Raw genomic sequence first — 17,264 nt, forward strand, 5'->3', positions numbered from 1 at the left:
GTGTGACAACCTGACACAAGCTGGAGTTATCACAGAGAAAGGAGCATCCCTTGAGGAAATGCCACCATGAGATCCAGCTGTAAGGCATTTTCTCAATGAGTGATCAAGAGGCAAGGGCCCAGCCCATTTTGGGCGATGCCATCCCTGGGCTGGTAGTCCTGGGTTCTATTAAAAAAAAAAAAAAAAAAAAAAAAAAAAGCAAGCTGAGCAAGGGGATCTGACACCCTCACACAGACATGCAGCAAAAGACCAGAAAATAAAAATAAATAAACCATTAAAACAAACAAAGCAGACTCAGTTGAGGACTGGAAAGATGGCTCAGTGGTTAAAGTACTTGCTGCTTTTTTGCAGAGGACAAGGGTTCAAGTCCCACCAACCACTTAGGGAGGCTCACAACTGCCTTTTGTCCTCCTCAGGCACCAACACTCCCATGAACATACCCACACAAAGACACACGTAAGTACACATAGTTAAAAATCAATCTAAGGGAAAAAAATTGTTCTTACATGGCTCTGTTTAATAGGACAAGAAAGAATGATATACTATGGAAATATTCCCAGGAAAAAGTGGTTAAGATAGTAATAAATTGTATAGACCTGGAATGGGAACACCTTGATTGAGAGAGAGGCAGACTTCTATGAGTTGCTGCCAGCCAGGGTTATAGAGTGAGACCAGATGTCTCTGGGGGTGGAGGGAAAGGAAAAGACCGCCACTTGAGTGGTTTCGGAAAGAGAGCGTGTCTGCGCAGATAGCTAGTGTTGGGAATAACTGAGTCATTTCTTCATTCCAACAGCCACCAATCCGGGATCCTTCAGGCTGCTTGAGCTGGCTTGCCCCTAGATATGGCCAATAAGTAGTCTACCAGTGACGCAGGCAAATAAGATAGAGGGATGAAGAAAAACTTGGCATCCCAGCCAGCCGAGTACCGGGTGCGAGGATGCGTGGAGGTCAGGGCGTGCTCCATGCAGTCCGTGACTAGGCTCAGGTTCCTGCTACACTTCATCAACTCTCGTTTGGTGGTGCTGCAAACTGAAGAAGCAGAGAAAGGTGGTCAGCCAGCTCTTCTCTGGATTGTTTGTAAGTTTCCGTTGCTCGTGGTCAAAGAAGTCTAACTACAGTTAACTCCAGGAAAGACCAGGATTCCAGCCTGTGCTTCCCAACATGGTCATCACAAACATAAAGAACAAACCTGTGCTCTTATTTAACTCTAGAAAAAACTTTATTTTTGTTTGTTTGTTTGTTTGTTTGTTGAATATGGGTCTCTCTATGTAGTTTTGGCTGACCTGGAATGTACTGCATAGACCAAGCTGGACTCAAACTCACAGAGATCTGTCTCCATTAGTAAACTTTATTTATTTTTTTAAATTTATTTATTTATTATATGTAAGTACACGGTAGCTGTATTCAGACACACCAGAAGAGGGCATCCGATCTCATTTCAGATGATTGTGAGCCACCATGTGATTGCTGAGATTTGAACTCAGGACCTCCAGAAGAGAATTCAGTGCTCTTAACCACTGAGTCCCAGTAAACTTTATTTTTAAAACTCAGTTCCACGCCTAGTTCAATATAAGTACACAAATCTCCTTTTTCAATTGGAAATTGTATTATTTATTTATTGAATGCATATTTATATGTGTGTGTGTATTGCACACCATACATGTGGAGGTCAGAGGACAGCTTTGTGGGGTCAGTGCTCTCCTACACCTTTATTTGAGTTCTAGGATTGAACTCAGGTCAACAGGCTTAAATAGCAAATACCTTTACCAGCTAAGCTATCTTGCTGGCCCTCAGTTATAAATCCATGCATTTTTGTTATAACTTATATCTCATAAAATCTAGCCAGTTAAAATATACAAACTCTTGATTTTTAGTGTATTTAGAGTTGTGTGATCATCATTTAGAGTTGTTGAACTTTAGAACATTTTCTTCACTCCTAAAATAGGCCCTGTAGGATGGACGTGTGGCTCAATGGTAAGGTTCTCACCTAGAATGTCCCTGGCCCTGTGATTCATCACCAATTGGCATTACATACATATACACACACATACATATATGCACACACATAGATCCACATGTAAAACACATACATATGTACACAGCTAAAACATAGACACACATACATATATACAAACATACACACATGTAAACACATACAAACATACATATGTACATAAATACATATGCAAATACACATACAAACATATAATCCCAAAGCCACTCTTTTCTCTCCAATCCAACGAACTCAAGGCAACATATAACGTGTTGGTCTCTATGGATTTGCATGGGCATTTCATATTAGTATAATCATGAATTGTATTCCTTATCTATGTGTTTGTGTGTAGTACCTGGTACATGACAAAGAGTGTTCATAGAAGCTGCCTGTCTTTTTTTTTCTTATGCAAACATACCCATTTTCTCTATAATCTCTATCAAAAAAATCCAAAACAAAGATAAAACAAACAACAGCAACAACAACAAAAACCCTGGGGCTGTGGACACCGCAGGTAAAACATGCATATGTCTGCTTGCCATTCTTTGAGTTAGATCCCCAGAATCCAGGACACCACTGTAAACCCGGGATGGAAAAAGGTAGATCCAGGGACTTCCCAACCAGTCAGTCAGACTGAAATGACGAGCAGCAAACATGTTCAGAGACCTTGTCTCAAAGACTACGGTGGGGATCCCAGCTATGGTGGCGCACACCTTTGACTCGCAGGAAGCAGAGGCAGGCAGATCTCTGTGAGTTCAAGGCCAGCCTGGTCTACAGAGCAAGTTTCCAGGACAGCCAGGGCTACACAGAGAAATCCTGTCTCATGAGGGGAAAAAAAAAAAACCCTAAGGTGGGGCTGGAGAGATGGCTCAACGGTTAAGAGCACTGACTGCTCTTCCAGAGGTCCTGAGTTCAAATCCCAGCAACCATATGGTGGCTCACAACCATCTGTAATGAGATCTGATGCCCTCTTCTGGTGTGTCACAGCTACAGTGTACTTACATATAATAAATAAATAAATCTTTAAAAAAAAAAAAAAAAACAAAAACCTAAGGTGGAGAGTGATAGATGACACCCAAAGTCCACCTCTGCTCTCTCCACATGTGCAGGGAAACACACACCACATGCATACCTACACAGAAACAACACGCACACACACAACTTACAGTCGTCAAAAAACTGCTGTCCGTAGGATTCCTTGATGTGCTCAGGGGCAGCTTCCCAGACTTTCTTAGTTCTCTCAATGGTTAACTCTGCATCTGTCATTTCCGTCTTGAAGCTCCCAGGTTCAATTATGCTGACTTTCACCCCGAAATCTTGAACCTCATGCCTGAAACCGAACTATTTAAGTTACCACCTTCGATGAAAACAATCACCATTTTAGTGCTCTCTCTTTCTCTCTCTCTCTCTCTCTCTCTCTCTCTCTCACTCTCTCTCTCTCTCTCACACACACACACACACACACACACACACACACACACGTTTTACTGCAGATTTTAAAGGACAGAGAGGTGATGAACACCTTGAATCCAAGCACTTTGGAAGCAGAGGCATATGGATCCCTGTGAGTTCCGGGTCAGCGTGGTCTACATAGTGAATTCTGGGCCAGCCAGGGCTACACAGCCTCAGCTACCTGAAAAAGTAAGGTGGAAGCCTGGGCTACCTACAACCCTGTTTCAAAACAACAACAAACAAAGAACTTTAGGTAGTTCATTCTTGTAATCTCAGCACGCAGAAAGCCAAGTCAAGAGGAAGGCCTACGCTTGAGGCCAACAAGAGCTGTATAGTGAGATTCAGGCCAGACTGGGTTACAGAGTGAGAGAAAAGATGTGGGGAGCACAAAGCACAAGGTCTGTAGGAGTGGCATGCACAGCACTCTTGATTTTATCTAACAGTTACCTTAGCACATCTGAAAATGCCTCAACCCCATACTTGGAGCAACTGTAGAATCCTCCAAACAATGCAACTCTTCCCAAAGCACTGGAGACATTGACGATCCTGCCCCGAGCCTTCTTTACCAGGAAAAGCATGCTTATAGTCACCTGGGTCAAACCAATGAGGTTCACTTGAAAGATAGGCATGTAGTCCTCTGGTCTGTACCATTCAATGTAGGCAAATGGTTGTAACACACCTGCATTATTAACCAAACCCCAGAGTCCTAGAACAACAAAACATAAATCAATACTTAAATTTCTGATAAAAACAACTACTTACGTTGACAAATTTTTCTTAATAAACAGCTAAAAATGCTAGAGAAAAGACAAAAAACAAATAACAAAATTGAGACTAGATCTCTTTCCATAGCTCAGAATGACCTGCAACTAATGATCCTCTTCCTTCAACCTCCCAAATGCTGAGATTATAACTGTGAACTATCATATCAGAGAGAGACACAGAGAGAGACACAGAGAGACAGGGAAAGAGAGACAGAGAGATAGAAAGAAAGAGAGAGACACACAGAGAGAGACAGAGAGAGAGACACAGACAGAGAGAGACACAGAGAGAAAGACAGAGGGAGACACAGAGAGAGAGACAAAGAGACAGAGAGAAAGAGATTGCTCTTAAATATAGCAGTAGAAAAAGGGCTTTGATTCTTGGGGTTTTTTTTTTGTTTGTTTGTTTGGTTGGTTGGTTGGTTTTTTGCTGGCTAGTTTTATATCAACTTGACACACAAGGTAGAGTTATCTGAAAGGAGGGAACCTCAATTGAGAAAATGCCTTCATAAGATCAGGCTGTAGGGTATTTTCTTCATTAATGATTAATGGGGGCAGGCCTAGCAGGACTGGGCTGGCAATCCTGGGTTCTATAAGAAAGCAGGCTGAGCAAGCCAGTAAACAGCACCCCTCCATGGCCTCTGCATCAGCTCCTGACTCCAGGTTCCTGCCCTGTTTGAGTTCCTGTCCAGACTTACTCCAGTGATGAACAATGGTATGGAAGTGTAAGCCAAATAAACCCTTTCCTCCCCAAGTTGCTTTGGTCGTGGTTTTTCACAGCAATAGTAACTTTAACTAAGACAGTTTTTATTTTATAAGTCAGACCAAACTCTAAGGAATGCAATAATCTAGAGAAGATAGAACCCTGATTGCAGGTTTAAATTTTAAGGAAATTTGTCAACCACTGTGAACTTTAGTATTCTTGGAGGGGCATGGTGGGGTAGGGTGGGGTTGGGGGAGAGAGGGGAGGTTATACAATACTTCAAGATTTTAAATTCTAAGGAATTAGGGCTGGAGAGCTGGCTCAGCGGTTAAGAGCACTGGCTTCTCTTCCAGAGATCCTGAATTCAATTCACAGCAATCACATGGTGGCTCACAGACTTCTATAATGGAATTGAATGTCTTCTTCCATCATGAAGGCTTAACATGCAAATAGAGCACTCATATACATACATGCATGCATGCATACATACATACATACATACATACATACATCCTTTTCAAAATCAAAAATAAATTCTAAGGAATATGTTCGGCCAGGAAGAAAATCACTTTAGACAGAAGCTTTACAAGAGAATAATAAAACTGGCCATCAAAGTGCACACCTGCTATCTGAGTACTCGGGCAGCACAGGTAGGAAAAATGCTGTGAGTTCAAGGCCAGCCTAGTCTATATAGGAGTTCCAGACTAGTCAGGGCTACATAGTGAAACTCTGTGTCAAGAAAAACTGGTAGTAACAAAAATAATAAGAAGAACAGTGACGGGCTGGAGAAATGGCTCAGTGGTTAAGGGCAACCAACGACTGCTCTTCCGAAGGTCCTGAGTTCAAGTCCCAGCAACCGCATGGTGGCTCACAACCACCCATAATGAGATCTGACACCCTCTTCTGGTACATCTGAAGACAGCTACAGTGTACTTAGATATAATAATAAATAAATCGTTAAAAAAAAAAAGAAGAAGAATAGTGACACAAGAAAAATCTCTAATGAGATATGGCCTGGTAGGTAAAGTGCTGACCTAGCAAGTCTGATGACCTGAGTTTATGTGGGGCTCAAATAAAGATGAAAACTCCATAAAAGTTCTCTAATCGCCACATGCAAACCAATGCACATGTATGTCTCACACACACAGTCCCTGGGGGAGAACTAACTACTATTATTCTCCTAAACAGGCATCGGAGTAAACTGACTCCTAATGATGTATCATTATACCCATAGATTTTTTTTTAAAGAATGATTTAGTTTTATGTATATGAGTACACTGTAGCTGTTTTCAGACATACCATACGAGGGCATTGGATCCCATTACAGATGGCTGTGAGCCACCATGTGGTTGCCGGGAATGGAACTCAGGACCTCTGGAAGAGCAGCCAGTGCTCCTAACTGCTAAGCCATCTCTCCAGCCTCATCATTCCCTCATCAGAGGTGCTTCTGTTTGCCATAGACAGTGATTAACACAGAGACCAATGACTGATCAAAGTACAGAGCATAAGAGAATGTAAAAGGCCCAGACTTAAAGGACAGATCTATATCATGCCCCACCTCCCAAGGTTCAAGGGTCATTACAGAGGAGGGAGCCACAGGGTGTAAGGGAACAGCATATTCAGGATGCAACAGGAAGGCTGAACATATGAACTTACATCTATTATGACAACACCTATAAGATCTGCGTAAGCTCAACCACATAAAATTCCATCGTGGAAAGAAGAGGTGAGCATGAAGTTCTACCCATAGCAAAGGAATTACTGGCAATTGGTAGCTGCTGGGAGAGTAGCCCCTTCTACGGTGACCAAACTCCAGTGGAAATATATGGGCAGAACAAGTTGAATTTCATTGGTGGTGGTAAAAGGAGGAGGGGGAGGAGGAAGGGGAAGAGGAGAAAGAAGAACAGGAGGAGGGAGAGAAGGGGGAAGAGAAAGAGGGGAAAGAGGAAGAAAAGGAGGAGGAAGAGAAAGAGGAGGAGGGGAAAGGAAGAGGAGGGGGAGGAAGAAGGAAGAGGAAGAGGGGAAAGAGGAAGAAAAGGAAGAGGAAGAGAAAGAGGAGGAGGGGGAAGGAAGAGGAGGGGGAGGAAGAAGGGGAGGAGAAAAGAAGAGGGAGAGGAGGAGGGGAAGGAGGAGGGGGAGGGGACTCAAGCAGGACAAGATCCCTGCACAAAGGAGGAGAGTCCGCACAAAGTCTCACCACTATGGAGAAGCTGTTAGCAAATGGTAACTGCTGAGAGAGGGAAATCAGTTTTTTGTTTTGTTTTGTTTTTTTGGTTTTTTGTTTGTTTGTTTGTTTTTGTTTTTTGCATACTCCTGCCTAAACAAATTAAAAGTGAAACTATTTCTTTGTACCTCTGTCTCCAACACGCTCCTTCACCCACTGAGTGGCTGCCACAATACTCTCTGTCTTGGTGACATCCAGGATCACTGTCTCCAGCCTGTCAGATGTCTTGTTCCTCAGCTCCTCGGCTCCCTTCTCCGTCAGACATGCAGCCAATACCCTCATGCCTCTCCTGTCCAGCTGTCTGGCCAGCAGGTTCCCAAAGCCAGAGTCACAGCCCGTGATGAAGACATACTTGTCTTGGAGATGGCTCACCACCTGCCTCTCACGATACCAACGCAGAAGGTGGTAAAGGCCCACAAGAGTTACCAGGTAGAACCACATTATGAAGAAATGTCCTTAAATAGAAAGAGAATAGATTTTGTCACCCAAACGTCTTTGGATATAGTTTAGTCAAAGACCACTTGCACCAGCCAGGGTCTTGGTTGCCAGTAAGAAAGACAGAAAGAAAGCAGTAAGGGTGTGACAGCCATCTTAACAGGAGTTGTATATGCAGTTACACAGTGCCAGGTGGTGTGGTGAATGCCTACAATCCCAGTGCCAGGAAGAGGGAGGCTAGAGTGTCAGCTGTATGTCAAGATGGTATCTAAAAAAGGAAGAAAAGTTACATATGCTACAAAGAAACATTCCAAGCTTTGTCTCAAAAAAAAAAAAAAAAAAAAAAAAAAAAAAAAGCATGGGAGGGGAGGTTGGAGAGGTGGCTCAGCAGTTAAGAGCAATGGTTGTTCTTCCAGTGAACCCAGATTCAGTTCCCAGCACCCACATATCAGTTCACAACCATTTGTAACCTAATCCCAGGGGATCTGACTCCCTCTGCTGGTCACTGAGGGCACTGCATCACATGGTGCACAGACCTATGTGCAAGCAACACATCTATACGCATAACATAAAGGTTAAAAAAAAAACCTTAAGATCTTTCAGTGGCAGTTGAGGATACATTAGACAAGGATTTGTTTGATGGGGAATCAGTTAGAAGACTCACTCAATAGTTTGAGTGAAATAATACAAGCAAAGCAATTTGTAAATATAGACCAAGCCCGAAGGGCTGTTGAAATTCATCTCATCAGCCGTGAGGTATCAATTGGTCCAGTGTCTATTTAGCATACATCTCAACTACTACATAGGAAGTCTGAGGTTATATGAGACCCTGTCTCCAATACGGTAATGGAACCCACATGACAGGAAAGCAAGAGCTTTTCAGGAAGAAAGAGGACCAGAGAGAAGAGGTAAGGGGGGAGGGGAGACAAATAATGAAATGTAATGATACGTGTGCATCAAAATGCAAATGCTACGCAGTAGCTCACGGCTTCTCAGGCTAACTACAAAACAATTTTATAAAGAAAAGGAGAGGTTAGTGTTCATTATAGCCTGTCTCTATACAGAGCTCCAGAGAACTTCTCACCATCTTTTGTAGCCTTTAAGTGTTGGCTACTATGTAGTCACTATGAGTAAAGGTCAAAGATAAGGGCAGAGGTAATGAGATAACCACCTACTGAGGCCTCCCCACAACACCTGCAAGATGAGAGTCTACACAATTCAGATTCCTTGTTCGCATCATGAAGGCTTTCCCAGTGCCAACACCTAACCTCCTTTCTCTTAATTTGTTCTCTTTTTCTCTTTTTAATTTTTTTTTAAACAGACTCTTGCTATATAGTCATGACTGGCCTGGAACTTACTATGTAGAACAGGCTGGCTTCAAACTCAGAGAACTGCCCATCTCTGCCTCCTTCGTACTAGTATTAAAGACATGCTCCACCACATACGGCTTTACCATATTCTTTCTTTTTTTGGGGGGTTTGGTTTTTTGTTTTTTTTTTTTTTTTTTTTTTTTTGAGACAGGGTTTCTCTGTAGCCCTGGCTGTTCTGGAACTCACTTTGTAGACCAGGCTGGCCTCAAACTCAGAAATCTGCCTGCCTCTGCCTCCCGAGTGCTGAGATTAAAAGCATGTGCCACCACACCCGGTTTACCATATTCTTTCTTATAGTTTACTCTTTAATCCTAGCAGGCAGTTTCCAGTACGCCCCAGAGGACAAGTTTTTCTGGCTTTTCAACATTACTATGTTGCTCAGGCTGACCTTGAACACCTGAACTCAAATGACTCTTAACCTCCCTCAGAACTGATACAAAAGACTGGCCACTGTATTCAGGAGTACAGCCTTTTCATTACCTTTGTATTTGCTTCACTACATCTTTCTTTTCTCCCCAACCCTTATCCACTTAGAGAATAATATATATTATCATATATAATATTATATCATAGTATATGTCATATTATATTATATATCATATAGTATATATCACATATTATATGCCATATATTGTATATCATGTATTATGAAGGTCAAGTCAAATATCATTTTTGTTCAACAAACATTTTCTCTGGTCAGACATTTAGAAACTGTGAGGTGCTGACATACAACCATGAACAGAATAGTCCATTTGAGTCAGGTGTGGTAGCATATTGCCTATAAACCTTGCACTAGACAGGCTAAGGCAGGAGGATTACAAGTTCAAAGATAACCAGGGCTACAAATCAAGATGCTGCCCCCAAACAACTGAAAACAGTAATTTAACAAACTCACAGCCTATTCTTTGCTGAATTTTCAATCTTAGTGTGAAAGCAGACGGGGCCCCCTGTCCCAGGTGCCCATGATAACAGTCAATAATTCCCAACCCATGCTATCGCAAGCACCCTAATAACGCTCAGAAGGTTCCTCACTGACAAGACAGTCGGAGAGAGAGCTTGTTAGGGAAAGGGGTTCCATGGAAGAGGAGTAAAAAGGAATGGAGGGGAATATGATCAAACTCCATTGTATATGCACACACTTCTCTAGAGGAAAAGGGGATGTTTAGATCCGCTTACATGATACTCACTGTCTGTGATGACAGCGCACTAGAAAGACTCGGTGCCAAACACCTCAGCAATCTCAGTCTGTCCTGGAAAGCCTTGAGGATGCCTGGAGAGCCTCGGGTCTTCCTTCAGTCTATGCTGGCCAAGAGAGCAGAGTTCCAAGTTAGCGGGGAGGGGTAGCCAACAGTTTCTCCCTCAGATTTGGGTCTAGATCTCCACCATAAGGAGCCACTCGCTCTGGAGGAGAGCTTCCTTCCTCCTCTAATCCCTTACAGACCAGCCCAGAGGCATATTATACATATATATATGGGTCACTCACTGGAGGACAGTCAACAGTCAATGTACCCCTAAAGGAAATGACTCTTTCTCCCTCAACATCCATCAAATATCAGTAGCTCCTCAACTAGGGGTGAGGGCTCGTGAGCCCCCCTATGGCTCTATGGTGGAATGTTGAAGGCCATGAGTCTGAGCATGTCTTGTGCAGGCAACCACAGAAGTGGTAAGTTCCCGAGTGCAGTTGTCCTGTCATGTCCAGATGGTACTGTTTGGTCGGGGATTTCACCAGCTCTTGCTCCCACAACCTTTCAGCCTCCTCTTCCAAGATATTTTCTGACTCTTCGGCAAAGGGGTCAGACACAGATGTCTCATCGATGCCTGAGAACACCGCAGACTCTCTTTTTCTCTGCACAGTGGCCAGCTATGAGTTTCCGGGAGTGTGTTATTCATGTCTCATTTTTTAGATGGGTCGAGTGGCCTTAACTAGTAACACTCTGCGTGTGTTTCTTTTACTCTCAGCAGGTCTCAGTTCTTTACCTGACGGGGGAACGCATATCTTCTTTCCTGAGATGTTTGTTATCCTTCCCGGATGGTGGTGTGTAGTTTCCCACTGACTTTAATTGCAGGATGTGGTAACACCAAGAGATGTCCTCAAGAACCTTCTGCCCTCCAGATCTAGCCACATACTTCTTCCCCAAATGCCTTTCTCATCAACTCTCCAATCATGCTCCTCCCACGTGCCATTTAGCTCCTCCCACATGCCCGCCATTTAGCTATACTATTGGCCACAGCCTATGAATTGGTATATAATTGCACATTTGGCCATTTTTCCTTCAAAGCAAAATGCACAACCTTATGTACTGCCTCAAATTCTGCCCACTGTGAAGATCTGCCTTCCCTGGTATCCTTGGGGATTGTCTCAGAAAGAAGCTGTAATACTTAACTGTCCACTTCTGGGTGATATTTGCATAGTGTGCAGAGATACCCACAAACTAGGTCCTAGCAGTCTCTCATCTTCAATCAATCGCAGGCCACACCCCATGAATCCTCTCTTCCTCAGTCAATCACAGGTCACACCCCATGAAGCTAAAGTTACGTGTTTGTAGGGGCAGGTGACATTATAACACGTGCAAGACCCATGTGCATTTGGGCAACTTCTTCATGTAATTGACCTGTACCCTGGGCCCAATCACACATATATCACATCCCTTAGATGATGGATTGTTGCTGTTCACATCCAACTCTGCAGCTGGGTGTGTCAGATTATACTCAGTTCATATTGGACAGCTCAAGTCACATGGTAGCTTGGTGGCCCATTATCAAATATTCAATTTCTATTAAGGTCCAAGAGCAGACCAAGAAAGCCGTCTCTTGAAAGGAGAATAGTTGCTGGGTGTGGTGACATACAACTTTAATCCCAGCAGGACAAATACAGGCCAGTCTCTGAGTTGGAGACCAACCTGTTCTACAGAACAAGTTCCAGGACAGCCAGGGCTACACATAGAAACCCTGTTTCAAAGAAAAAGAGAGAGAGAGAGAGAGAGAGAGAGAGAGAGAGAGAGAGAGAGAGAGAGGAAGGAAGGAAAAAGGAAGGGAAGAGAAGGGAAAGGAAGGAAGGAAGGAAGGAAGGAAGGAAGGAAGGAAGAGGGCTGAAGAGGGCTTAGCGGTTAAGAGTACTGACTGCTCTTCCGAAGATCCTAAGTTCAAATCCCAGCAACCACATTGTGTGTGGCTCACAATCATCTGTAATAAGATCTGATGCCCTCTTATGGGCATGAGGGTGGGTTTGATCAAAACACATTATATGAACATACAACATGCTCAAAAAATAAGAAGAAAAAAATTATAGAACTGTGTGTCTGAAGACAGCTGCAGTGTACCTACATAAATAAATAAATATTTTTTTTAAATGAAAAAAGAAAGAAAGAAGGAGGGAAGGGGGAGGGAGGGAGTTTGCATATGACAGTAGATCCTTGCTTAAAAATCCCAAGTCTCAATGTTTTGATACAGCTATGAGGGGCTGTCAAAGGCTCCAAGCAGCTTCCGCATCTGCCACTGACACCTAATATACCATTAAGTTTGCTGGATCAGGTGCTGAGATCAGCAAAGTGGCCTGGACCTGTTGAAAGCCTTCTCCTGTCCAGGCCCCGTTCACAACTAGAGAATTTTGGGTCACTTGGTATGTGTAAGTCAGGGTGATATACCCAAGTGAGCAATGTGCTGCCTGAAAATTCCAAATAGGCCCACTAAGTGCCATGCTGCTCTCTTGGTGGTAGGGGGGTCCAGGTGCAATAACTTATCCTTTACCTTAGAAGGACTGTCTCTGCACGCCCCACATGACTGGAGACGGTCCTATACCCACGTACACACACACAGACAGCACAAATGGCTTGGTTTTGTTTTTTTTTAAGAAAAGCATATGAAGTTGGGAGGGAAGCTTGGTGAGGGTAATTAGCAGAACACTAGAGGTGAGAACATGAGGGTGGGTTTGATCAAAACACATTATATGAACATACAAAATGTCCAAACAATAAGAAGAAGAAAAATTATAGAACTGTAACAAAGTCCTTCCTCAAACAGACCTGGTCTCCCATCCATTTGAAGAGTTTTGGGGTCTTCAAACTAGCTCATGTCTGGAAATGAGTGGAAGGGCCTTAATTCTCTGCTGTTATGACTCAGGGCAGCCTTTTGTTAACTTGTTCTAGAAACTTTCAGTGTGTACAGACTGAGAGCTTTCTACCTATTTCACTTCCTGGAACACCATGGCCACTTAGCCACTGTCTGTGCAGATCATTGTAAACATTGCTCCGGCTACACTTTGCACTTCAGCAAGTGCACTTCCCTTGCCTCTCATACTGCCACATGCCCCTGAACACTCTCTGATCCATGATCCGACCAGACCCATTGCACTCGGTCAGTGAGCAGTCACAGTTCCCACTGTAGGATCTGGCACAGAGAAGAGCAATAACAAAGCTCTTCAAATAGGATTCGCTTCTCTCGCTAATCCATATCTTTTTTTTTTTTTTGCCTTTTTTTTAATTAGGTATTTTCCTCATTTACATTTCCAATGCTATCCCAAAAATCCCCCATGCCCCCCCCCCACTCCCCTACCCACCCACTCCCACTTTTTGGCCCTGGCATTCCCCTGTACTGGGGCATATAAAGTTTGCAAGTCCAATGGGCCTCTCTTTCCAGTGATGGCCGACTAGGCCATCTTTTGATACATATGCAGCTAGAGTCAAGAGCTCCGGGGTACTGGTTAGTTCATAATGTTGTTCCACCTATAGGGTTGCAGATCCCTTTAGCTCCTTGGGTACTTTCTTTAGCTCCATATCTTATAGTATCTACAGAGGGCGGGTCTTCTGGATCCTCCCACACATATCATGATGTGTGCATGGCCAACAGACACACATACACAGACAACAACACAGACACACATACATAGACAATACACACAGACACACAGACAGACACATAGACACACAGACAACACACACAGACACACATACATAGACAACACACACAGACACACAGACAGTCACATACAGAGACACACACACACAGACAACACACACAGACACACATACATAAACAACACACACAGACACACATACATAGACAACACACACAGACACACATACACAGACAATACACACAGACACGCAGACAGACACACACAGACACACAGACACACACAGACAACACACACAGACACACATACAGACACATACAGAGACAGATACACACTGGCAATCTGGCACAGAACAGTTAGAAAAACCAGGAAAACAGGTAACAAACATGCCAGCCTGCAGATTTTACATCTCACTTTACAAGCTTTGTGTCCCAACCATGCCATAAAACAGATCTAGCAAAGGTCATTAATGACTTTCTACTTGCCCCAACCCATGGGCATGTTCACAGCTCTCTCCTATCCTGTGAAATCATTCCTTTAAAAAAATTTTTATTTACTTATTATATGTAAGTACACTGTAACTGTCTTCAGACACTCCAGAAGAGGGCATCAGATCTCAATACTGATGGTTGTGAGCCACCATGTGGTTGCTGGGATTTTAACTCAGGACCTTTGGAAGAGCAATCGGTGCTCTTAACTGCTGAGCCATCTCTCCAGGCCCCTGAGAAATCACTCTTCGCTCTCCTGTTCATCGACTTCTCTGGCCTTTACAGGCTTGTCCTCCTCTGCTGTTTTTACGTGAATATCTCTAACAGAACTATCCCGCTCCTCTTTCTCGTCTCAGATGCACATTCTTATCTGGTGATCTCTGTCGTCATCCTGACCTCGATTCAAGTGACCTCAAATCTCCGATTTCAGGCAGATCTTTTTCCTGGCATCTAGCCTCTGATCTCCAACTGCCTTCTGTACACCTACCACCTGGGTCCATCTAACATCTGTAAACTAAGAGCCCTTGCTTTATAAGCTGGCCCTGAACGAGCTACTAAGAATATCAGAGGCCCGTAAAATAGACATGCTATTTGAACCCTTAGGACGTAGGTCTTTGCTTTCTGGGGGGGCTGGTGTCTAAGTGCTGGGCTCAGATGCAAGGCTTCACACATGCTAAGCTCTACCACTGAGCTGCACACCCAGCCCTAGAAATCACAGAATGAATACAGAGAGCAGATAGCAGTATACACTGATACTTTGCATTGCTGCACCGGTGTGAGGGAAGATGCGGAAAGAAGCCCGAACTCAGTGATACTTTGAACTCAACCTGTTCAGAACTGAAATCATCATGCTACGTAGCTGTCTGTCCTTCCTCCCGTACATGCAATCTCAACCTACATCTAGTCAATAAATATTTAACACACTTATCAGCACCTACAAAGGTTCAAGAAAACCCCCTTCGACCCAGTGACCAGAGTCCACAATTCAGTCATTATTTTAATCTCTTTCCTCCTCCCCAACACATAGGCATTATTAGTTCTGCCTCCTTATGTTACCAGGCCTATCCCACCCTTCCCTCTTCAGTAAGTCAGGTCGTGAGTATCCGTCACCTGCTTCCAGCCACAGCCTCTAAAACTACCTGTTGACTTCCCCCCTCCCACCTGAGCCGGTAGCTCTAGAAACTTCCTGAATCACAATGCCATTACAGAATGGTTAAACCCAGTGGCGAAGTGGCGTGTACCATCCTAGACCCTCAGGGGGCTGTGAATCACAAGTTGGAGGCAGACACAGCAGCACAGTGAAAAAATAGCCCTACTCCTGGTCGTCTTCAGATAATTCCAAGTTTCTATGAGAGAGTAGATCTTGGTGCTGTTTTGGTGTAAATGTGATAATGCAATCTGGCGGGAAAGGGCTGTATTCTAAGCACATGTAGCATCGTGAATAACAAGAAAATGCACACAAGAAAACAATAAAAGTCTATTGGGTTAATTTATAAGTAAAGTATATAGAAATTTTCAATGTTCTATACGAAACCTCATGGCATATGGCTTAACGAAGACTTGCAATGTTCTACAGTGGATGCTTTGTTTGCTTTCATGGCTGTCCCTTACTTTGGGCTCAAAGGAAAAAAATCTTGTAGGGTTAAACTAAAACATTCTCATTAAACAAAGTCAGTCTTTATACATAAGCTCTCCTACTTTGCTGTAATTATCAAATTTAAGCTGAAATGTTGCCTTGAAATATCCACATATTACGATCCTGTGCCAATCGAATGAATTCTCCTATCTTCTCCTTATCTTACATAAGAGAAAATCAACTAGCACACAAGTACTTCAAGCCCTCAAAGAACTTGCTCATTTCCATAGTATCTTCACCCCCCAAATTCCTCATGAAATATTGCCATAGTTGGCATCTTCACTTCACTCTGATGAAGCTGAATAAAAAGGAAGGATGTTGCCAGGCATGGTGGCGCATGCCTTTAATCCCAGCACTCGGGAGGCAGAGGCAGGAGGATTTCTGAGTTCGAGGCCAGCCTGGTCTACAGAATGAGTTCCAGGACAGCCAGGGCTACACAGAGAAACCCTGTCTCAAAAAAAAAAAAAAAAAAAAGAATGCATTTCGTTTGCCATCATGTCCCTTGGCTTGGCATACCTTGCTTGCCCCTTGCTGCCTTTCAGACCAGCTTCTCCATTGAACTATTTATATGGAGAGCTATCAGCAGACTCCCAAACACACCATGCCCTTTATACTTCTGTGTCTGCATTCTGTTCCAGTCTCATTATTATCTTAAGGAGCTGAGGCCATAGAAGGCTGGGAATACGGCTGAGGGGTTAGGAGCACTTGTTGCTCTTCCAGAAGACCCAAGTTCAGATCCCACCACACACACAACAGCTCACACCTGCCTGGAACCCGGGTTCCAGAGGATCTGATGACCTCTTCAGGCCTCTGAAGATACCAAAACATATGTGGCAGACATGCACATCCATACACATAAATTTAACAGAAGTTTTACAATTTCTAACTGAACCTATAACATTTCATTGCCCTTGTTTGTACCTGTTGTCCCTTCTGGAAATTCCCTTCCTTGGGAGCAGAAACCCTAGAGCCTATCTTTGCACCCATTGTGTTAGTATTAGCCGGAGATTGTGTTAGTATTAGCCGGAGAGGCAGAACCTATAGGCTAAACAGATATAAATATATGAAAAGGAATTACTGGGGCATTGGCTCACATAATTGTAGAGTTTGAGAACTCTCAGGACAGGCTTACTGTAATTGAGGTCTCAGTCCAAGTCCAGGTCTTCAGATCCAATGAAACTGATCATATAACCCTCAGAGTAAGGATCCAGGGAGGCACAGGGTGAGTCCTACATTGCTGGGAGTCTATCACTCTGCCCTTGGGGACAGAATTAAAGTGTTCCAGGTTTAAGAAAGAGGAAGTCACCTTTCTGGTCCCTAACTGATTGGACAGTACCTGCCCACATGGAA

At 43.5% G+C, this 17,264-nt stretch overlaps 1 protein-coding gene across 11 annotated transcripts; it reads right to left on the reverse strand.

Moving 5' to 3' along the window:
* Positions 1–494: 494 nt before the first annotated feature.
* Hsd17b6 (hydroxysteroid (17-beta) dehydrogenase 6) lies at positions 495–17,212 on the reverse strand. 11 transcript variants are annotated; one of them, XM_011243465.3, is made up of 6 exons: positions 17,009–17,198; positions 10,126–10,235; positions 7,262–7,588; positions 3,893–4,151; positions 3,160–3,323; positions 495–1,029 (listed from the first exon to the last, which is right to left on the reverse strand). In XM_011243465.3, exons 3-6 carry the CDS (start codon positions 7,572–7,574, stop codon positions 812–814), a joined length of 954 nt encoding a protein of 317 aa, XP_011241767.1. In that variant the 5' UTR covers positions 7,575–7,588; positions 10,126–10,235; positions 17,009–17,198; the 3' UTR covers positions 495–811. The 11 variants fall into 11 exon arrangements, with proteins under 11 accessions (XP_011241767.1, XP_011241766.1, XP_030100965.1 ...); XM_011243464.3 differs by having other exon boundaries at positions 17,047–17,193; XM_030245105.1 differs by having other exon boundaries at positions 10,126–10,240; positions 16,993–17,175.
* Positions 17,213–17,264: the final 52 nt, after the last annotated feature.

This window comes from Mus musculus, chromosome 10 (genome assembly GCF_000001635.26).
Source record: "Mus musculus strain C57BL/6J chromosome 10, GRCm38.p6 C57BL/6J".
Classification (NCBI taxonomy): Eukaryota; Metazoa; Chordata; class Mammalia; order Rodentia; family Muridae; genus Mus; species Mus musculus.